General features: G+C 38.0%; 1 protein-coding gene across 2 annotated transcripts in view; it reads right to left on the reverse strand.

The window, feature by feature from the left end:
• The window catches only part of fam171a1 (family with sequence similarity 171 member A1), a 26,395-nt gene extending 10,210 nt beyond the window's left edge, over positions 1 to 16,185 (reverse strand). Inside the window, exons 1-4 of one of the 2 annotated variants that reach the window (XM_028470299.1) lie at positions 15,969 to 16,185; positions 6,436 to 6,663; positions 5,507 to 5,599; positions 657 to 815 (exon numbers count right to left, since the gene is read on the reverse strand). In XM_028470299.1, the coding sequence (XP_028326100.1) occupies positions 657 to 815; positions 5,507 to 5,599; positions 6,436 to 6,616 (433 nt within the window). In that variant the 5' untranslated portion in view covers positions 6,617 to 6,663; positions 15,969 to 16,185. Of the gene's footprint in view, positions 1 to 656; positions 816 to 5,506; positions 5,600 to 6,435; positions 6,664 to 15,785 lie in introns of both variants that reach the window. The other variant, XM_028470298.1, reaches the window with a different exon arrangement.
• Positions 16,186 to 19,790: the final 3,605 nt, after the last annotated feature.

Genomic DNA, 19,790 nt, shown 5'->3' on the forward strand with positions numbered 1-19,790 from the left:
ATTTTTTAAATAAAGGCGGAGGAAAAAAAAAAAAAAGGTGCTAATGCACACAAAAAAAAGGGGGGGAGGGGTTGTGTCAATGCAACTTGTAGAAAGTAGAGTGATCAGAGGAAATAAGCAGGAAAGAAGGAAACCAGGCCAAGAGTAAATTAATCAGTGGACTGAGGTCTGAACGTGTCAGAAAACATGAATACACCAATGCTGCTGCCTGGAGGCAAAAGGTACAAAAGTAGGGAGGGGCAGCTGTGGAGAGGGTCTTTAGCTGAAGGAGACACAAGGACGTGCAAAATCATACGACACACACACACACACACACACACACACACACACACACACACACACACACACACACACACACACACACACACACACACACACACACACACACACACACACACACACACACACACACACACACACACACACACACACACACACACACACACACACACACACACCATGAAAAGGATAAGATTGCCTAAAAGCGTGTCTACGGGGCTTGAGTGAACAAAGAGCACACACAGGGGTTATTGTGTTTCAGGAGGTCAGACAGTGTTGCATCTCTGTGATGCTACTGTTCTTCCCTCCCCATCCCCCTCCAAGCAGCTTTCTACTCTGTCATCTATTGGGCCCTTTGTAAAGGGCCCGTGCCTCACCTGTGCCGTTTGCGCCCAGAATCTGAAGGTGGGGAAAGTGCTGGATGAGTGAGGGGGAGCTCGCCACCGTAAGCAGCGCTGACAGGTTGGTGTAAGAAGTATTGGACGGAAGGCTCAGAGCTCTGCGTAGGAAATGAACACTGGGTCGCTCTCCCACACCTTAAAGGGGACAAAAAGGGGTCAGCCAAATCAGTCGAATCCATTTCTTCATTAAAGATATAATCTATTTTTTTTTTAAACATTGTCCATTTCAAAATGTTTAATGTGTATTTTTATACATTATACAGTATCCCTTTTCTCTGTTACGGTATCAAAGTACTTTAATTAATCATTTACATTTGGATGTTGGTGATCACTGTTTATATACTGTACATCTAAAAAGAACTTGTTTACTAGCAGTTTTGAGGGATGGAGCCTGATCACTGACTCATATTTTGGTATATGGCTCATAGTGAGTTATTGTAGTTGTGTCAAACTCAAGGTCCATGGCCAGTTGACTATAGCACAGTAAAAAAAAAATAATAATCCTACAATTTACCGTAGTTCCAGAAGTTTGCGACTGTGAGTTACAGATTGTTTTTTTAATTTTTCATCTCTCTTCACTTTGTCCGCACATGCTGTCAAAGGTCAACATTACAAGTGCAATGTTTTAAAGACAGCAATGCATGTTTTATTACTGCGATTAAATGAATGAATATATTTTATTGTATAATTGTGACCATCACCAGCCCTCCCTAAGGAAGGGTAAGAAACACTTTATTAAAGGGAGGATATAAAAAGAGAGAGCAGTGTTACACCTAGTTGAGGGGAGATTATGTTTTTTAATCCAAAATCTGCAATTAATTACCGAGGACAAAATACTTTTACAATTTCATTTATTTGTTTTACATAAATGCTTGGATTATTGTGGTCTGTCTGACTTGAAATCAGACTGGGCTGAATGTGGCCCTGAACCAGATTGTGTTTGACACCCCTGAGTTCTTGAATGATGTCGTTTAAAATATATTTGTATATATTTTTAAAGTTTTTTTTTTATTTTTATTCAATTTACCTTAAAGTCACTGTGTAATGTTTTAGCTCGGCCACTCTCGCCAACCCTGACTTTGCACCTTTTGTCATCTGCGCAGTAAACAGGTGAACAAAAACAAACAGTGCGGGCAATCTATTTACTAGCACACCCAATTTAGCGCTTTTTATTTCAGATATTAGTTTCCAATCGCACTTTTTAAACAACCCTTTGACATCTGAACTTTTAATATTTTATGTCAAAATAAAAACAACCACACTAAGCAACAACCAGTCATTGGCCATCTCTCCAGCACATGTCACTTTCTCCCGTCAACTAATGTTTTTTTATTTTTTATTTTAGAAATTCTGTAATTCAATCAAGCCTAATGGAGCTCCCACCTGATCAATACAGGAGGCATAAAGCCATATTTACTGCGTCACTGAATCATTTATTTTTGTCCCACACATATCCAACCTTTCAGTCGTTCCCTTTCATTAACAATTTATACTCAATCTTGAAATAAAACTGCATGTGGCTCAGCTCTGAAAGGTGATGATGTCATTGTGGTCCAACTTTTGGAGCTCACAAATTCCTGAGCAGTGAGACATGTTTCCAGCTGTATTGGAGTTTTAGCTGTGTTTTATGTTCGGCATGTTTTAAGTTCTTTACAGCGTTAGAGTGACCTTTAAACTTGAACCAGAAGTTTGTCTATGCATTGTTTGTACACACTTGTGTAGCTCTATTTCTGCGTCCCTGCCGCCGTTTCTCTTCTTCGGTTCTTATTGCCGTCTTCCCTCCACTTTTTTTTTTTTCTACACCTCATCTGTTTCTCCTTCTGTTGGACACTGCTCTGCCCATCCCCCCTTTCTCTTTCTCCTCAATGCTATCCAACTGCTCCACCCACACCCCAGCTTCTCTGTGAATACTGTATCCCCCTCCTCCTTTTCCTCTTCACCTCCTTTAGTTTATCTTTCTTTGTGGCACACGCCGAGGTTCATTGCTCCCATGGGTGTCCAAATTCACCTTCATCTTTTCAGTTTGTTAAACAGACACGAGCTATGGGGGCAGTGGGCACTTATGAGGTTTACATGATAATAGCATCTGTAAATATATGCGAGAGGGGTTTGTTTTCCACTATGACAACACAGCTGACACGTTCAATCCCTTATGCACGGTTTGCAGGCGCATGAAAGCCAGCAGACAAAGACTTTAAATTGATTTTGTCTGAATGAGAAAGCCTCATCTTAGATAATTACACCTGAACAAAAGAGGCCGACTAAGAATGGCACGGCTAAATTTGTATTCATGTGTCTGGAAAGCAGCAGGTTGTTTTCATATCTTAAAATTAGCTTTGACGTGACTCGTGTACGTTTGTCAAAAACGTTCCAATTCAAGAAAAAGTTTGTCTTTTTACAACAAATTCTTAGAAAAACACAACAAATAAACCGCTCTGTGTCAGTTGTCACAATCATGCTGACTTTATTTAAAAGCAAAGAAGATTCAGCAAAAAATTGATGTCTAAACCAGTGTTTTTCAACCTTGGGTGCCTGGAGTTTAAATGGGGTTGCCTGAAATGTCTAGTAATTGATAAAAAAGTAATAATCCCATTTCACTCTCACCTTAAAACAGTTGACTCTTTTCCACCCCTTCCATTTTCCTACCCTGACTCCCTCTTCCTTGTTCCCTTCCCCTACAACACTGCCCTGTCTTTTCATATTCTCCCTTTAATAAAGTGTTTCTTACCCCTCCTTAGGGAGGGCTGGGGATGGTCACAATTATGCAATAAAATAAAGTCATTTGTTTAATTGCAATAACAAAACATGCATTGCTGTCATTAAAAGAATGCACTTCGTGTAGTGTTGAACTTCAACAGCATGTGCAGACAAAGAAAAAAAAAAGATAAAAAGTAATAATAAATATTTTAAATTAGTATTATTTTTCAAATTAAAACACAATATTAAACAACTGAATTTTATATTTTCACTTATATAAATACTACATAAATATAAATCTAGTTCAAATAAAATGCAGTAAAAAAAACATGTTATACTTATATTTAGCGATTGACATTAGTGAAAATAGGCTGTTTTTAAAACAATCAAGTCAGTCTCAAATCATACAGTGGTTGTCTTTCTGTTCTACTTTATCAGCTCTGTTAGCATTAGCACGGTTAGCTCAGTCTCTGATTGATTACACTGCTGTTGAATAGGGAAGGCGCTTGTGTGCAATCCTGAAATAGCACAGTCCTACTGACAGAGATACTGTGACATTAGTCTACATCTAATAATAAGAATTCACTTCTTTTGTCATATATGTACCGTACTACCAACATGAACTTGGTTCTCAGCTGTTAACCCATCCAGCCACAGTAATGACTATCCAGTTACAAGTTTGCCTCCTTAATAATAATAATAATAATAATAGTAATACATCAATTTTGTATAGCACTTTATTTATTCTTTCACTCCACACTTATTGGTGGTAAACCATTAGGCAACCACTAATTTCTAGTTCACAGTGTGGAATGATCGTCATGTGATCAAAAAATGAATCATGCACATATTGTATTAGAAATCAGTTGATTTGGTTTGCGATAAACTTTACGACTTCAGGATTTGGGAAGATGTTTTCCAGAACGAGTGGTCAATCTCTGATCTCTCTGAAGGAATAAATCCATCCTGTGACCCAATCTCAAGTAGGGGTGTGAAAAAAAAAATCAATTTCACGATATATCGCAATTTTTTGGATGCCGAAAAAAAATTAAATAATTTTAAATAAAAAAATTCCTGCAATATTTATGCATGCACATTTTATTTTCATATAATCTGTTCAGATCAGTGTTTAAACTGACACAATAGGAGACCTTATTTTTTCTTATTTTTGTGCATCGTCAGGAACTCAGGGTGATTTTTCCTTAATGTTCTCACTTACAGTTGTTACAATGCCGTCATTATGTTGTCATGGTTACTTTGAGCCTTCTACACTGTAGTTTCAGTGAAAAGAAACTTGTTGCACTTTATTTTATGATGGCAGTGTGTAAAACTGCATTTTCTTTTTTCAGTGAAAATTTGCAAAAACACTAATAATAAATAATATATGGGATGTTTTGAAGCAAATCATTTTGATTCAATTTTTCCTCTGAATCAATATCTTCTGATCAACATATACAGCAACTTAATTTTTCATCTCTACATTTAATTTTGATATTAACTGGGTAGGATATTGCAATATATCGCAATAATATCGTACTGTGACTACGTATCGCGATACGTATCGTATTGCAACATCCTTGCCAATACTCTATATTGTTCCACATAGTGTTATAATAATCAAGGTTTTACACTAAACATGAAATTTTACTTCTGGGATCAATCCTGCTCAGGAAAGTTATTTTTAATGAACAAAAATATATGACTCTGCTGCTCTGCGTCATTGTGTATCGGGTAAATGAATGGCTTGGGTTGTACAGTAGTTTTTTAAAACAGTTTTCATCCTTTTATGCCAGATATTAGTACACCAATAAATTGAATGATTAGCTGTAAATATGAAGTATCAGCCACAACCAGTGTCAGATCTGAGAAAGTATGCACGTGTCTTTTGACATCCAAAATGTCATCCAGTAGATATTATTCTCCGTGGAAAGACCATAGGTTTACCTCGTTGGTCAATTTAGGTGTCAATCAACAGGGAAAGTCTCCACAACTGTATACATTTGAGACACTTTTGAAAAAAAACAGGCCTTATTGGCCTTGTCTTGAGTAGTCTTCTGGTACAGTTACATTTTTCAAAGGAATGTTAACTCCCTGAATAGCTGCTACTCAGACACTTTCAGTGAATTTACCTTGTGAGTCCGAAACAATCTCAACATCATCTTCATACACTGTCAGAGCGGCAGCTCTTTCAGGCAACAACTCCAGACTGACAGAAGAAAATACTGGGAGAGAAAAAAAACAAAAAAAACATGGTGTGTAAACAGAGCAATATGATACAGTAAATTCAGTCTCAGTTTGGAAATGCATTTAGCCCATTTACTGATCCCGATCAGACATAACAAGTCATTATAACATCATCATACATATTTAATAGCGCTGCTTTCATCCAGTCTGCTGTGAGGAACAAACATCTGACCTAGCAAACTGCACTTTTTCCCTCTTCCTTCCTTCTTTTCACTCCTTCATTGTTCAGATCTGGTAAGCGTGATAATCCAATTGGCTGTATATTGTTGGCTCATAATACACTCCTCAGAGTCTAGCTCCCTGCAACGCACTCATGCTTCACTTCAGGCTCTGGGGAGTGTGTAGTGTGTGCTAGCGTTAGAAAGAAGCTAGCTTTAAGATGCCCCCTTGCTGCTTTTTGGCAGCTACTGTAATAAATAAGTAATACAGCCTATATGAGCTCACACTGGCAGCCGTCATACACCCAACAGTATATACTTAACCCTTTATTTGGCCACTTTGTACCTCGATCAAAATATTTTGTCACCCAATGCTTTGAATTTATTTTATTGTTTAGCCTTTTTTACGAGAAAAAAAAAAAAAAAAACAGAAAACTTTCCATCTGATATGTGATTCTAGCAAAAAAATAAATAAAATTACGACTTCCTTTAAAGACAATCCAGGTTTAGTTTTTGAAATTCCAGACACTTTATATGAAAGTCATGTGAGGAGAAGCAATATTAAAAAAATACATTTGAAAAATGTACATGATTTTCATTTGTTTTCAATACATACAGACACTCAAACTCACATGCAAATAAACACACAAACCTACCAGGCAGCCTGGGGGGATTCCAGGGTACAGAGTTTGGCACGTATCCTTGTTTGGTTGCAATGACAACCAATGGGGTCCCAAGGCGGTAGGGGAAGTGCAGGTAAACGTCTCCGTCGGCGTTTGAGGTTTCTGTGGCAACAGGCGTGTGATTGGTAAAGAGTTGGACGCTAGCTCCAACCATGGGCTGACGAGTGCTGGTGTCGCTCAGGTGAACCTTCAGAGTCACATCTGCAGAAAGACAAGGAGGTCACAAACAGTGCCATGAAGCATGCTGCTCGTACAGTGTCAGCTATTCAATGCACGATTCACTACTTTGGGGCACATTGTGGCTGCTCAGAGAAAGAAAAAGACCGTCTGATCATTCCTTGGAGGCCAGCCAGTGAAACTTCCTCTCTAAAACAATGGGACGTTTCCTTCTCTCAGAGATGCCTTGGACATTATGGGAAAAAACAAGTGCTAATATAAACACCTTCTTAACACTTAATGATGGCTCCAATGTGCCTTTTGTTGAAAAATAATGTGTGTAAGCTTACACCGAGTTCGACGACGGCACACACATCACATACCTTTAGAAGAGTTTAAAACTGTGCAGAGCAAAAGGCTGTAGCCTATAATATAAGATTAGCATTTTAGGCACACACAAATAGTTTTGTTATAATAATGGCCTCGTAGATATATGACAGAAAAAAACTCAATTGAATATTTGACCTTAGTTTTCCAATCTGTGCAATTAAAAAAATCCTATTTGTATTAATATTTGATGATTTGCGTACAATCATCACTTCAGAATTAAAGGGGACTCGTAAAAAACCAAGAATATGGGTTATAAAACTGTGAGCATTATTTGTTGGAAATGCTAATTTTTGACAAAAAGTAACAAAAATAAATATCAGTAATGTTGGCACACAGTAGGTGATTCTACATTCACTTTTAACAATATCTGAGTTTGCTAAAAGCCGTGCAGGGATTACCAATACTGGTCCTACTGTACTTTATCACATATCAGTGTACTGCTAGAGTTTAGAGAGGAAAAAACCCATTATAAGCACAGATTGATGGCTAAATGTGTGAAGAAACAAAAAAAAAAAACGTGAATTTGGTCATGAGAGATTATCACCAATCAGACACCTAATACACAACATATCTTGAGCTTCAAACAATGTTGACACTATAAGAACATTGTAGCAACAAAAAGACAGTCATCAACATCCCCCACCAGATTGGTTGTGATTACAACTCACAACCTTTTTGTAAATGTCCTAAATCTAAAAACTTAGATGTATACATAAAAAAATATTATCACATCAGAATATAAAATTACTAACTATCTTAAACAGTTTGTAAGAAAAGCTGTCCCCTTTGAAGATACCTTGAACACAGTAAAGAAAAACGGAACAAGGGCAATAATTCTGTAAAAAATAATTGCGCGCTTCTCATTTTCAAACTCCATCAAAGTATTGACACCTTGAAGCCACACACTGAATTTGGTTATCCTATCTTAAACAGTTTCTGAGAAAAACTGTTCCCTTTAACTCGGACAGACGAACGCACAAACGGATGCACGGACGGACGGAGCTCAAACCTATATCATCCTTCCATTTTGTGGCGGGGGATGAAAAAAATAACATTAAAGGAACACACAACACTGTGCACATGGACATGTACTGTATACACTAACAACAGGGTGGGATGTAACCAGTTTAGCAACACTCAAGGAGAACATGCAAACTTAGTACAGAAAGATTTAGACTAGTTTAAGCAAATAGAATCCTTTTATTGTCATAATATAAACCAGTGGCCTTCAAAAGACTTCCCTTCATCCGCGTTAGGCCATCGAGATGCACACATGTGGACCAGGAGTGTGTGACTCCTGTGTGTTTTGGTCAGAACGTGTAAATGGTTAGTCATCTCTATAATGTTGAGCAGACATCCTCACACTTCACAACGGCTTGTGTTTTTGAGCCTAAGTTATTTTATTAAACAGTTCTGGTAAATCTCATAACTAAACATGTTGTTTACAGTCTCTCATCCCAGACAGTTCTGCCTTGCAGCATTTCTGTGATGCGTTCAATGTCTACACCGATTTTCAGTACATTTAAATCTCTATTACAATGACGCACTAATGAGATGCTGCTGAATCTGCTGCAGTGAGAATAGCAACTTATTTTTTTTACTTTGGGCTCAATTCTCAGGAGGTGGGAAAATTCAGTGTAGAACCTTAGGTCAGCACATTTCCTTTGCTAAACTGAAAGGGACATTTAATTTTAGATTGATAATGTTTTTAATTGATGACAATGTCAATCATGACAAGAGAGGATAAGGGTTCCCTATCCTCTCTTGATATACTTGTTTTGCAAATATTTTAGAATGTTTTTATAATCTTAGTATTGTTTTGAATTTACCTCAAAAATAAAATTGGTTATTGTCTTATTTTAGTATGTTTTTTTTAGGGATGCACCGAAATGAAAATTTGTGGCCGAAGCCTAATAAAATATACATTTTTGAATTACAATTTTTTTTAATTGTGCATAAATAGCCTAGAACACATTTCTAGACATGTTTTTTTCAAAGAAAGTAAATGTTTATTGAATATTATGACATTTTTTAAATATTCCAGTAGCCTTTGCTTTTCAAAAAAGCACACAAGGTTTTTCATTTATATTAGCTCTTCAAATAAAACAAAACATGCATTCCCAAATGCATTAAAGGGGAGGTATGATGAAAAAAATCACTTTATAATGGTTTTGCTACAGTGATATACCTCCCTATAGCGTCATTCAGAGGGCCAAAGTTGAAAAACTTCTGTTTCCTCCGTTATTCCACATTTTGTCAAAAGTCAGCTCAAGACGGGTGAGTTGGATTTTGCCGACATTGGCAGGTGACGTCACCTAACACGCCTCTTAGAATGTAAGCTCCTCCCTCTCCAACTATCTAACAGCTAAAACAACACTGCGGTTTAATATAGAATATATATTATACTTTATTGCCATATATGTAAATGCAAACTGCACTACTGGACGCCCAAACTGCACTACTTTTTCTGCTGCCGATCGTGTTGGGAGTCACTACTTGGAGCCACGGACCCATTGTTTACACACATCAGCTGTTAGCACTCCGTGCTAATGCTACACCAGCCTATGCATGGCTCGTGAACTGAGGAGGAAACAATGGGGATGTTTACGGATTCGTGGCTCACAGCGCTACCAATGGACTCGGTTGTGGAATTGGACAGCTTCCAACTTTTACGCGGTGACGGACGACGGAGAGCGGAAAGTGGAAAGGAGAGAATCTGGCTGTGTTTGAGTGCAGAAAGGAGGAGCTGCTGTTGCTGCTCTGGTTCTGCAGCAACACGCACACACTTTTCTGACTCAAAATCACTGCATGTTGTTTGATTGCGTCATTGCATCACACGCTACTATTCGGCCTTCGGCCATGCTTTTACCTCACTCCACCGAAGGCCAAATGTGGCTTTTTTTGAAAGAATCGGCCGAATATATTCGGCCACCGAATATTCGGTGCATTTCTAGTTTTTTTGTTTGTTTTGAGTGAAACGATGTTTTAAATATAACAATATTATGACTTGCGGTTTGACCGAATATAATAAATGGGCCTTTGAAATATTATTGTGGACATTTAAGATATGTATATGACTACCCCTGCAATAGTGGTATGATTACTAATGGTAACAGGGAAGTAAAACATTATCTTAATAACTACAAAATCATTGATCTTTGCACGCATGACACCATGGCCAATGTTTAAACACTGGCTACTGGTTGAATACAACTTTCAAACATGAATGAACCCCCACCCCACCCCACCAACCCCTTCTTCCTCCTTTCTGAAACGTATACAAATCCCCCTCTGCTCACCGAAACTGGATTTTGTCATAACTCTTCTCTGAAACCCCACCCACTAAGTAACACACACACACTTACACATACATAGTCTTGGCTAGACACAGTACACTCCCCTCCCCCACAGAGAAATCTTCAAGTCATCAAGAAGCCTCTCTAAAAGAGGAGAGTTCAGCCTGAGTGCAAACTAAAGAGCGGCTCAGCTCCAAATGATAACGTTCAACTGCTTAATTTTCAGCTCACAAGCTTAAGACCCGGCTGAGCCTCATGTTCATTTTCACAAAACACAATATTATCTTTGGGTCTAAAACCATTTCAATCTGAACCTTTATTTAATTTCTTCTTTTTATTGAATTAGCAAGGGCAAAGTAGAGGCCAAAAGAACAAGAGAGCCATGGACTTCCCCTCGACAGGAAATCTTCACTGCACTTTGTGTGTGTTGGCGAGATCAGGAAATCACTTTCCGTCCCACTCCCACTGATATGCTACGAGGGGTACCAGCTGTGCTCATGTTTTTAAAAAAAGCCTCCCCTGGGAGACTCCAGACTGACATTCACGCACACACATACAAACACACACATATGCTATAGTCTCCTCCCAGTGTTCATCCATTAAATCAGAGCTCTGAGGTGACATCATTGTTAAACAAGCTGGGAGTCTCCTGCTTTAAAACTTGGGGTTAGGAGAAGACAACGATAGCCTCCAACCTGTCTGCATGACTGCTTATTACTGAATGACCATTTATCTGTATGCAAAAAAAGTAGCATATGGACAATACAGTCCATCAAAAAGGTCTGTCTGACTGGCGTAGTGATAAAACACCAATTATCCTCAACGACAGCAGCCAAAACTGCAGGAGGTTGAGTGTGTTGGACAAGCAAACAAAAAACTCTGAAATGAGGGTGTTTCCTCCTCGTTTCCCCCCTCACTCCAGCTTTAATTGAGCTTTATGAACCGACAATCATTTCAGCGCAATGAAATCCAAGAAGGGATCACCTAAATAACAAGTTCTCATGAACTGGCCGGACCCAGGGAACGTCTCAGCACCGAATAGCACGTACCACCTTCCCGAGAATTCAGTGAAGTGACTCGGTTCCACCAAGTAAAACAAATTAAATTGTATGACGTAAAATCGTAATCTATGTTGAATTGCCTTTGAAACAATACATCACACGACTATGTTCCGATAAATTTAGAAAATACCAAAAAAGAAAAGATCTCCGAGAGGCTCTTAACATCTGACATAGAACATCCATGTCAAATTGCAACGAGCATTAACGGAGGACTAGTCATTTGAAGAATGGGGCCCTCGGGGGCACATATGGAGCAATGGGCCCCATCCATATATTGGTATGTGTCAATGATTTGGTACCCCCAACAATATTTGATTCACAAATAAATGAGAAAACAACTTTAAAAAAAAAAAAAGAGGGTGGGCCCTCTAATCAAATTGTGCGAGGCATAATCGTAAAATACGTTGAATTTGCTTTGAAATGATATATCACACGACTATGTTCCCATAAATTTGGAAATTACCGGAAATGGGGGGGTGTTCAAAAAAGGGCACTAAAAGTCTCATCATATTCATTCATAGAGTGTTCATACCAAACTGCATTCCAATCTAAAGAGAACTCACAGAGGAGTAGTCATTTGATAAATGGGGCCCCCGGCGTCCCCCGTAACACGTACGGGGTAATGGGCCCCATTTATATATTGGTATGTGCCAATGATTTGGTACCACCAACCGTCGTAATATTTGACTCGCAAATAAATGAAAAATCAACTTTTGTGTTTTTTTTTTCGTTTGGGGGTCCCAAATCAAAAATCGGGCTCCAAGCGTTTACGTGTACACGTCCATAGATTATAGCTACCAAATTTCAGCTCGATCCGTTCACGAATAACAGAGGAGTAGCGATTTTAACTAGTGTACACAAGAAGAAGAAGAAGAAGAAGAAGGAGAAGGAGGAGGAGGAGGAGAAGAAGGAGAAGAAGAAAGTTAGTGGTTTTTAGAGTCCGGTAGCCCGGCCTAAAAAGTGTGGGTGGGCAACAGCAGGATGTGTAAGATGGTTTGGTTCTATTCAGTCTGTGGAGAGAAGGAGTAGTAGTAACATGCACAAGAGGTTGAACAAGTGTGTACTATAGTGGTGTAAACCCATGATTCTCAGACTTTTTTGGCTCAAGTACCCCTTTCTCTTATTTCTGAATCCAAGTACCTCATTTTTGCTTTGAAAACTATTTAAAAACAACTACAGAGCATATTGATGGAATGAACGAGTAACAATACACATTTTAAAGATGGCGAACCGAAGACATTTTTTTTTCTAGAATTAGTTTATGTTTCAGCAACGATATTTTTTTTAATGCATTTTAGTTTAACTATATTCATGAAGTGAAAGAATAGAGTTATTTACAATTGAAGATTGTGTGTTTATTTTTTTTCTTTAAAAAGAATAATAATTTAAAATTTTCAAAAAATCAATTTTAATTTTTCAGAAATTTCAGGCAACCCCATTTAAACTCCAGGCGACACCACACGAGGTCCTGACCTCAAGGTTGAAAAACACTGATTTTGTGGCTCCTGAATAGATATATTTCTATAGTTTTTCACATTTCTAGTCATCTCACGCCTGGGGTGGGACCAAGACTGACACTTTATTTATTAATTCTCCGCTCTCTCTCTCTCTCTCTCTGTCTCTCTCAAGTACCCCGGTAGTGCCAATGAGTACCCCTAGGGGTACACACTGGTGTAAACACTGGTACGCAAACACTGCAACATGAGCCACTGTAAGGTCAAATTAATAAAAAAAAATAAAACACCTGTTCACATTCTTTATAATGCATTTCAAACAACTTAAAAAAGGACAAGCACACGTGTGAAAGAAATGTTTTACATCAGCTTTTCGTGCATGGTATGCCGTAGAGTAAACACATGTACATGAACTATGAGACAGCTGCCAGAAGTGTTTTTAATTGGGAGGTGTTTGTCCTCCTATTGCTGCCGTCCTTATGATCAAACTTAAAAAATGAATTGTTTGGATCCACACGGATCGTGAGTCTAAATAAATACAGTGCTGTCTCATGACCTGATGTAGCCTCTTTGAAGAGGCTGTTAGCAAACATGATGTGTCTCATGATCAGAATGAAGCTGGGCTAACTAGGGACAACGTGATTTAACTGGTGTGCTTCCTGGCAACTCTAACTATGCGTCAGGAAAACATTTGTCTGCTAGAGATGCAAAGCCAGGCCTATTATGGGCAGCAGTAAGGTGAGCGAGATCTATATCTGCAAGCAGATTGTCTGTCTGGCTCCGCTTGTCTACAATGTGGTGTACTACTGACCAGGAAAAAATCCTCAGTTATTGACTTGTGGGCAGCGCCTGCTCAAAAATTAACTAAATCAATCCGAGTCCAATCCTTTAAATTATACATTTCTTTGCCGTTTCATTTTAAATCAAGGTTGTTGAAATGGGAATTTATTTTGAAAAGCCAAAGATAAAAAAAACATTAGATAGTTCCAGAAATAATATCAACTACCATCAAGCATTATGACATAAAGATTAAATCATGCCAGTGTGCGGGGGTGGGGATACTTGGCTATTACAGTAGCTAAGACTAAAAGGCAGAAAGGACTATGTGGCTAACACATGGCTCCGTAGTAACGCCTGCTATGACAAGGCAGCCCTGATCAGAAATTGCAGATCCATCAATATTCTTAATTAATACATCAGACATATGTGCAGATCTGCACATATCAAGAACAACATATTAACCTACAGTAGGGGTGTCCAAATCCGATATCGGCCTGAAAACGAATATTTGATATCGGATTCAAATTTCTGATTTTTTTAATCTATTTTTTTGCAAATCATTTTTTAAATTTATTTTAATCAATTGTGGAATACTGTAGATATTATGTTGAAGGTTAAAATGTATGTAACCAATTGGTTAATAATAAATGGGTGCGTTGATCAAGCATTTTCTAACATTCCACACAACAAAATAAGTCATTAATGATTTTTTGTAAAAATAAAAAATATAAAAGTAATAAAATGATGTATGATTCATGCTGATATCCTATCGGATCAATATCGGTACCGGCCGAAACACAAGGCTGTAATATCGGTATCATATCAAAAATGAAAAAGTTGTCTTGGGACATCCCTAACATACTGCTGCTTTAACTACTGTGTAAAAACTAAATGGACCTGACTTTGCACTTTAACATGTTTGTGTCGGTTTAATGAGTTCTTAGGTTTTCCTATCACTTCCCAAATACTCGGAGCCAGGTTTACTGAGGACTCCAAATTGACAATGAGCACATTTTAATAATAGTAATCCTTGAAGACTTTATCAACCAGATACAGCTGGTAAAGATAATTGGAATAATCAGATGCATTATGTGCGCATTCTATCATTTTTGCTGAATAACTAAAATAGTGTGTGTTAACAATTTCATAGTTAAGTGTGTAGTTTTGCACATTTTCCCTCCAAGCATTTATGGGTCTTCCTGGGAATATCTCAGTTTTCCTCTTAAATGTTATTTTTTGTCTGTCAATCTGCCTTTTATGGACTGTAATATATATATATATATATATATATATATATATATATATATATATATATGGCCATTGCACAAAGTACAACAGAATTGCACATGTAACATTCCCAACAACATTCAAGTATATTTCAAAGATTCAAGAGTGTTATCAAAAAAATAAAAGTCTGTACACAAGCACACACACACACACAATAAGTCAGGTATAGATGATCATTGTGTTGTGCTTGGTTGTCAGTGTGATTTTAATGATTTCTTACATTAGTAAACCAATGTTACCCCTAGTGTTACAGAGTTAACACTGTGACAGGTTTGAGAAAGAGAGTCCAGCTGCCCTTTCACTTTTTACACAACTGCACATGCGCACTCGTGACTTTAAACTTGCCTATTAAATAGATCCTAATCTCCAAAGTGTATAAATTAAAAATAAAAATAAAAAATGTAAACACAGAATTTAATGTAAAATGACTTTATACTGTGACAGTTTATATTGCAATGTGTATTTATGGAGAGATAAAAGGGTAAAAACTGGAGAGAGGAAGAAAAAAAAGTATTAATAGAGGTAAACTTGAAGCAGACGATGTTTATTGTGTTTAAAGAAGTGAATTAATCTCCACAAAGAGAAGCGAACTGATCAAATGTGACAAATCACGGCAGCAGCAGGACTCACTTCAGCATTGCACGAGTTCGTGTCTTGGAGCAGCTTTTAACGGTTGTTTACGCACATATTTGAAGTGTTTGATAAAATAAAGTTAGTCCAAACTGTATTAGGCCAACTTTAATGCAGCAATCTTTGAGAGACGCTGAAGTTTTCCTGCTGGTTTGTGTTTCGGCTAAGTGGCTAACATTAGCTCACTCTGGATCACATCAGCATCCGAGCCGCCGGTGGGCTCGGTTTACTGTAGGGAAGAGACAAGAGGACAAAGATGTCCTCCTTACCGTGTGTGGACGTGTCCTCGGATCGTGTTTTGGTGTCAGCTGTGGGTATGTTGTAACCCAGAAGGCAGAGTATGATAGCAGCGGTCCAGCTCCGCTCCACAGACCCCCGCATCGTTGCAGATGTGATAAATAAGGTGAATGAACAAAGTACAGAGTGGGTTTTATTCGCTTTCTCAAACTCACAGCAGCTCCACGGCCGTGTGTCCCCGGCACAGGAGCCTGCACTCCGCCCTCAGACACATTTCTGTTCCTTTACGGCCGTCCTTCTCCTTCTCCTGCCCCGCTCTGCATCCCAAAGCTCGACCGCAGAAAGACTGTCCGGGTCAGGGAGAGGAGGAGGAGGAGGAGGAGGACGGCCCTGCTCTCCACAGCCACATGCCCCAAAACGGCACCAACAGGCGGCTTAGCAACACACAAAACCCGGCCTCACGCACAGGACGGTAGCACCACCTGCTGGAAAAACAATGTGTCATGTTTCAAACTATTTAGTTTAGGTTTGGGTTTGAACAACTCTTATTGTTCATGATGCAAATAGGGTTGGGCGATATGGACAAAACCTCATATCTCGATATTTTTTTTCCCCCAAATTGCAATATATGATATAAATCTTGTAATTTTTAACACTGCACAATATGTGCCACTTTTGGCCATTTCATCCTATAAGGGACAGCACGTGTGAGTGAGTTCTGTATTGTGGCTTGTTTAAAGCTGATATCCAGAGTTTTTGAGAAATCTGTTTAATAATGTACGATTCTTTTGAAATGCGAAAAAATACCTAACTAGTCTTTTACTATGGTCTACTGTCGTTGGTCATTCATATACATTAATGTATATAAGTCCCTCCTTTGTCCTATAGACCCCTATACAAATGGAAATGATCGCCAAGTGCACCCAGCCACTGCGGACGTGTTTTGGAGCGCTTTGCTAACTCAGATGACCAAAATCATCATTATACCAGGTGAGTTTACATTTTATATTCTGCATTTATTCATTGTAACAGGTGCATGTAGTATTCAAAGTTAAAACCCCAGTGGGTGAGTTTTGTGAGGCGCTCCACTCTCCCTCCTCCCCTCCTCAAACTCGCGTGCACGCGCACACTGTGGAGCTGTTTGCGACTGAGCTGGAGCAGATCAGAGCACACACACAAGTGTTGTGCCCCACACCGTCGAAGGTGGAAGTACCTTTTCGTTGCCTGGTGTGCCCAGCCTATAGGCTTCGACTTCCTGTTTTTCAGACTGTCACTCAAAGTAAATGCGGAATTGTGCACGGAAACAAGGCTGCGCGTCACAACAGCAAACAGGTAAATATCATTTTGGCTCTTACTTGACCCATAGACCAATATCAACGCGACCCGATGGAACCTTGTTATGTTCCGCGATGCGTGTGCAGAAAAATACAGGCGTGGCTTCTGGTAGATTGCAGAGGCAGGGGGAGGAAGTGGAGCTGTTAAGGGCGGGACATCAACACGTCCTCTCAGAAACTCCGGATTTCAGCTTTAAGGGACGGTTTGAATTAGGACGCACTCAGCAATCCATGTAACTGTGCTTTTCATGCTGTTTGGAGAAGTAATGAAAGCAGTGACTCCTAAAGCGAGTATTTTTTTCATACAAAAACAGCATTGATATAGGCGATATTGTAATTTCCTATATTGCGAAAATAGAAATCTCAATATATCTTGAATCTCGATATATTGCCCTGCTCTACATGCAAAAAACAAGACTCTATTTCAGAGAGAGAAATAGAAATATCATCATAATCTACTTTATTCCTGGGGAACAGAGATAGGCATCTTTTATCACAGTGGGGCCACACTAATATGATTGTCTGATCTGAGGGTGACATATAAAATATATGTCAGCATTTAGAACAGATATCAAAGTCATTTTAATTCAGAGGCAAATACAGAGGAGTTTGATCTCATGTGGACCACAGATTTTAGATGTGAAAACAAGCACTTTTATCATTAATGTGCACTGGTTTGCACTTCCATGCAGTGGCGGGCCATGAATTTCACCCCTAGGCCTTCAGTGACATCATACTTAGTCCAACCTAATTTAATATACCTCATAATACCATCGATATGGCACCACAGCTCGAAAATCCATACAGAATTACATATACACATTACATCATCCTTAATATAGGCTATTCAAGCAACACTTAATTTCCAGAGCATTTAAAATCAATAAGCTCGCATTCACAATTAAGAGTAGGAAACTAAGATCATGGATACTGCCAAATCTCTAAAATAAAAGCTGATTTTAAGAGATTAGTCAACAAAGTTTTAATAAATCCACCAAAAGTGTATGTAGTACTGATGTGTGAAGAATGGCACGGAAAAATATCAGCCCTGGCAGGACCTTTTATTTTATTTAACAACAATCTTGGAAAAAAAGTTCTTTCATCAATTTGCGATGTGTTTAATGGTCATCATATGATGTAAGCATGGCAAAACTGAATGGAAGCCCAGCGAATAATATTGAATTTCATTGAATTTGTGTATTTGGATGGCCTGAGATATCTACAACTGAATCAGTTAGTAATTTTACACAATGTTTCATGTTTTCGCTGTCATTTTTCCAAATTTGATGCTCCAAAGGGTCAGACAAGGCTCCCCAGGTTTTACGTTTGACACCTGTGATTTAAAATAATGACCAAGCTGAACATTTAATGCAGGAAATAGCTGTTCTGTCCTTATTTTTCTTTCATCATTTTGACTATTTAGTAGTTGTTTTGTGTGTTTTTAAAATACTTTTGTGTAATTTTGTTGTCCTTTAATGTCCTTTGGGTAGAGTTTTTGTGGTTTTTGCAACACCTTTTGTAGTTTTGTGTGTGTGTTTGTTGTGCATTTCTGATGTTATTTTATGTATTTTTGTTGTCACTATAGATAGATAGATTGATTAGAAAATACAAAATGTTGTACATTTTAGATGTTTTGTGTGTTTTTGTCATTGTCTAGTTATTTTGTATGATTTTCTGAAAATTCATGTGTTTTTGTTGTAGTTGTAAAGTTTTGTGAATTTGTTTTTGGGGTAGCACTTAATTGGACCAAGGTCCATGTGCTTAAGGTGAACAACATGGATGTCAGCCTTTGTATGCACATTATTTGACTAGCTATGAACATTTTACACAATTCTTGACTATCACATGGACAAGACATAAGTCTAGCAATAAATATATTATAGCTATAATGTATTATATTACTAATATTAATATAATTATCAGTATTTATGCTGTTTTAGTATCTGATCTATCTTTGAATACAAAAAACTAGTTATACAGAATATTTTCACATTTTAATATTTTTTTTTTTACTGGTGATTTCCTGATCTCCAGTTTCTTGTTTTTATTTTTTGCTTTCAAACCAGTTAAACCACCTTCTGTGTAATTTGCCAACATGGCTTTAAACTGTAAACATTACAGAGAGGTCAAACCAGAGTCTCACACTCACCCTCTGTTTTGTTTAATGTACTTAACAAAACCAAAGCTCTTTCAATGTTTGTGTAAACTTAACAAACAAGTTCTAAAACATTCATTTTAGCAAAGTGTAGCTTTGAAAAAGTGTCGAATAAAAAAAACGAATCTGATAAACCTGTCCAGAAGCTGTGTGACTCAGAGTTTACTGTAAGAAGTGTAACAGCGCATTGTTCAAAGTTCACCTGTTGGATTGATATGTATGGGCGGGGGCTTTCCCACAAACGTTGTAATAAATTATAATGGCTTCTACATGTCCAACATAGAAGGCTTCTCTGTGTAAAACTTAATGATTAACAATTTATTATTTACTGTACCAGACTCAAGTGCAACATGGCTTCTGCATGACGCATGTCCCTACTTTGTCCTTTACTGTTAAGTTTCTAAAAATGTCAACATTACAACTTATTGAATGCAATAAACAGTGCATTCAATATGTTTGCTATACAGTTTTTCAATTTGCTTTTTACATTTAGTTATAAATAAAGTGTATAATTAAAACGGAAATAATCCATGGCATGATTTGGACAT

Source organism: Gouania willdenowi, chromosome 16, assembly GCF_900634775.1.
Source record: "Gouania willdenowi chromosome 16, fGouWil2.1, whole genome shotgun sequence".
In the NCBI taxonomy this organism is placed as follows: domain Eukaryota; kingdom Metazoa; phylum Chordata; class Actinopteri; order Blenniiformes; family Gobiesocidae; genus Gouania; species Gouania willdenowi.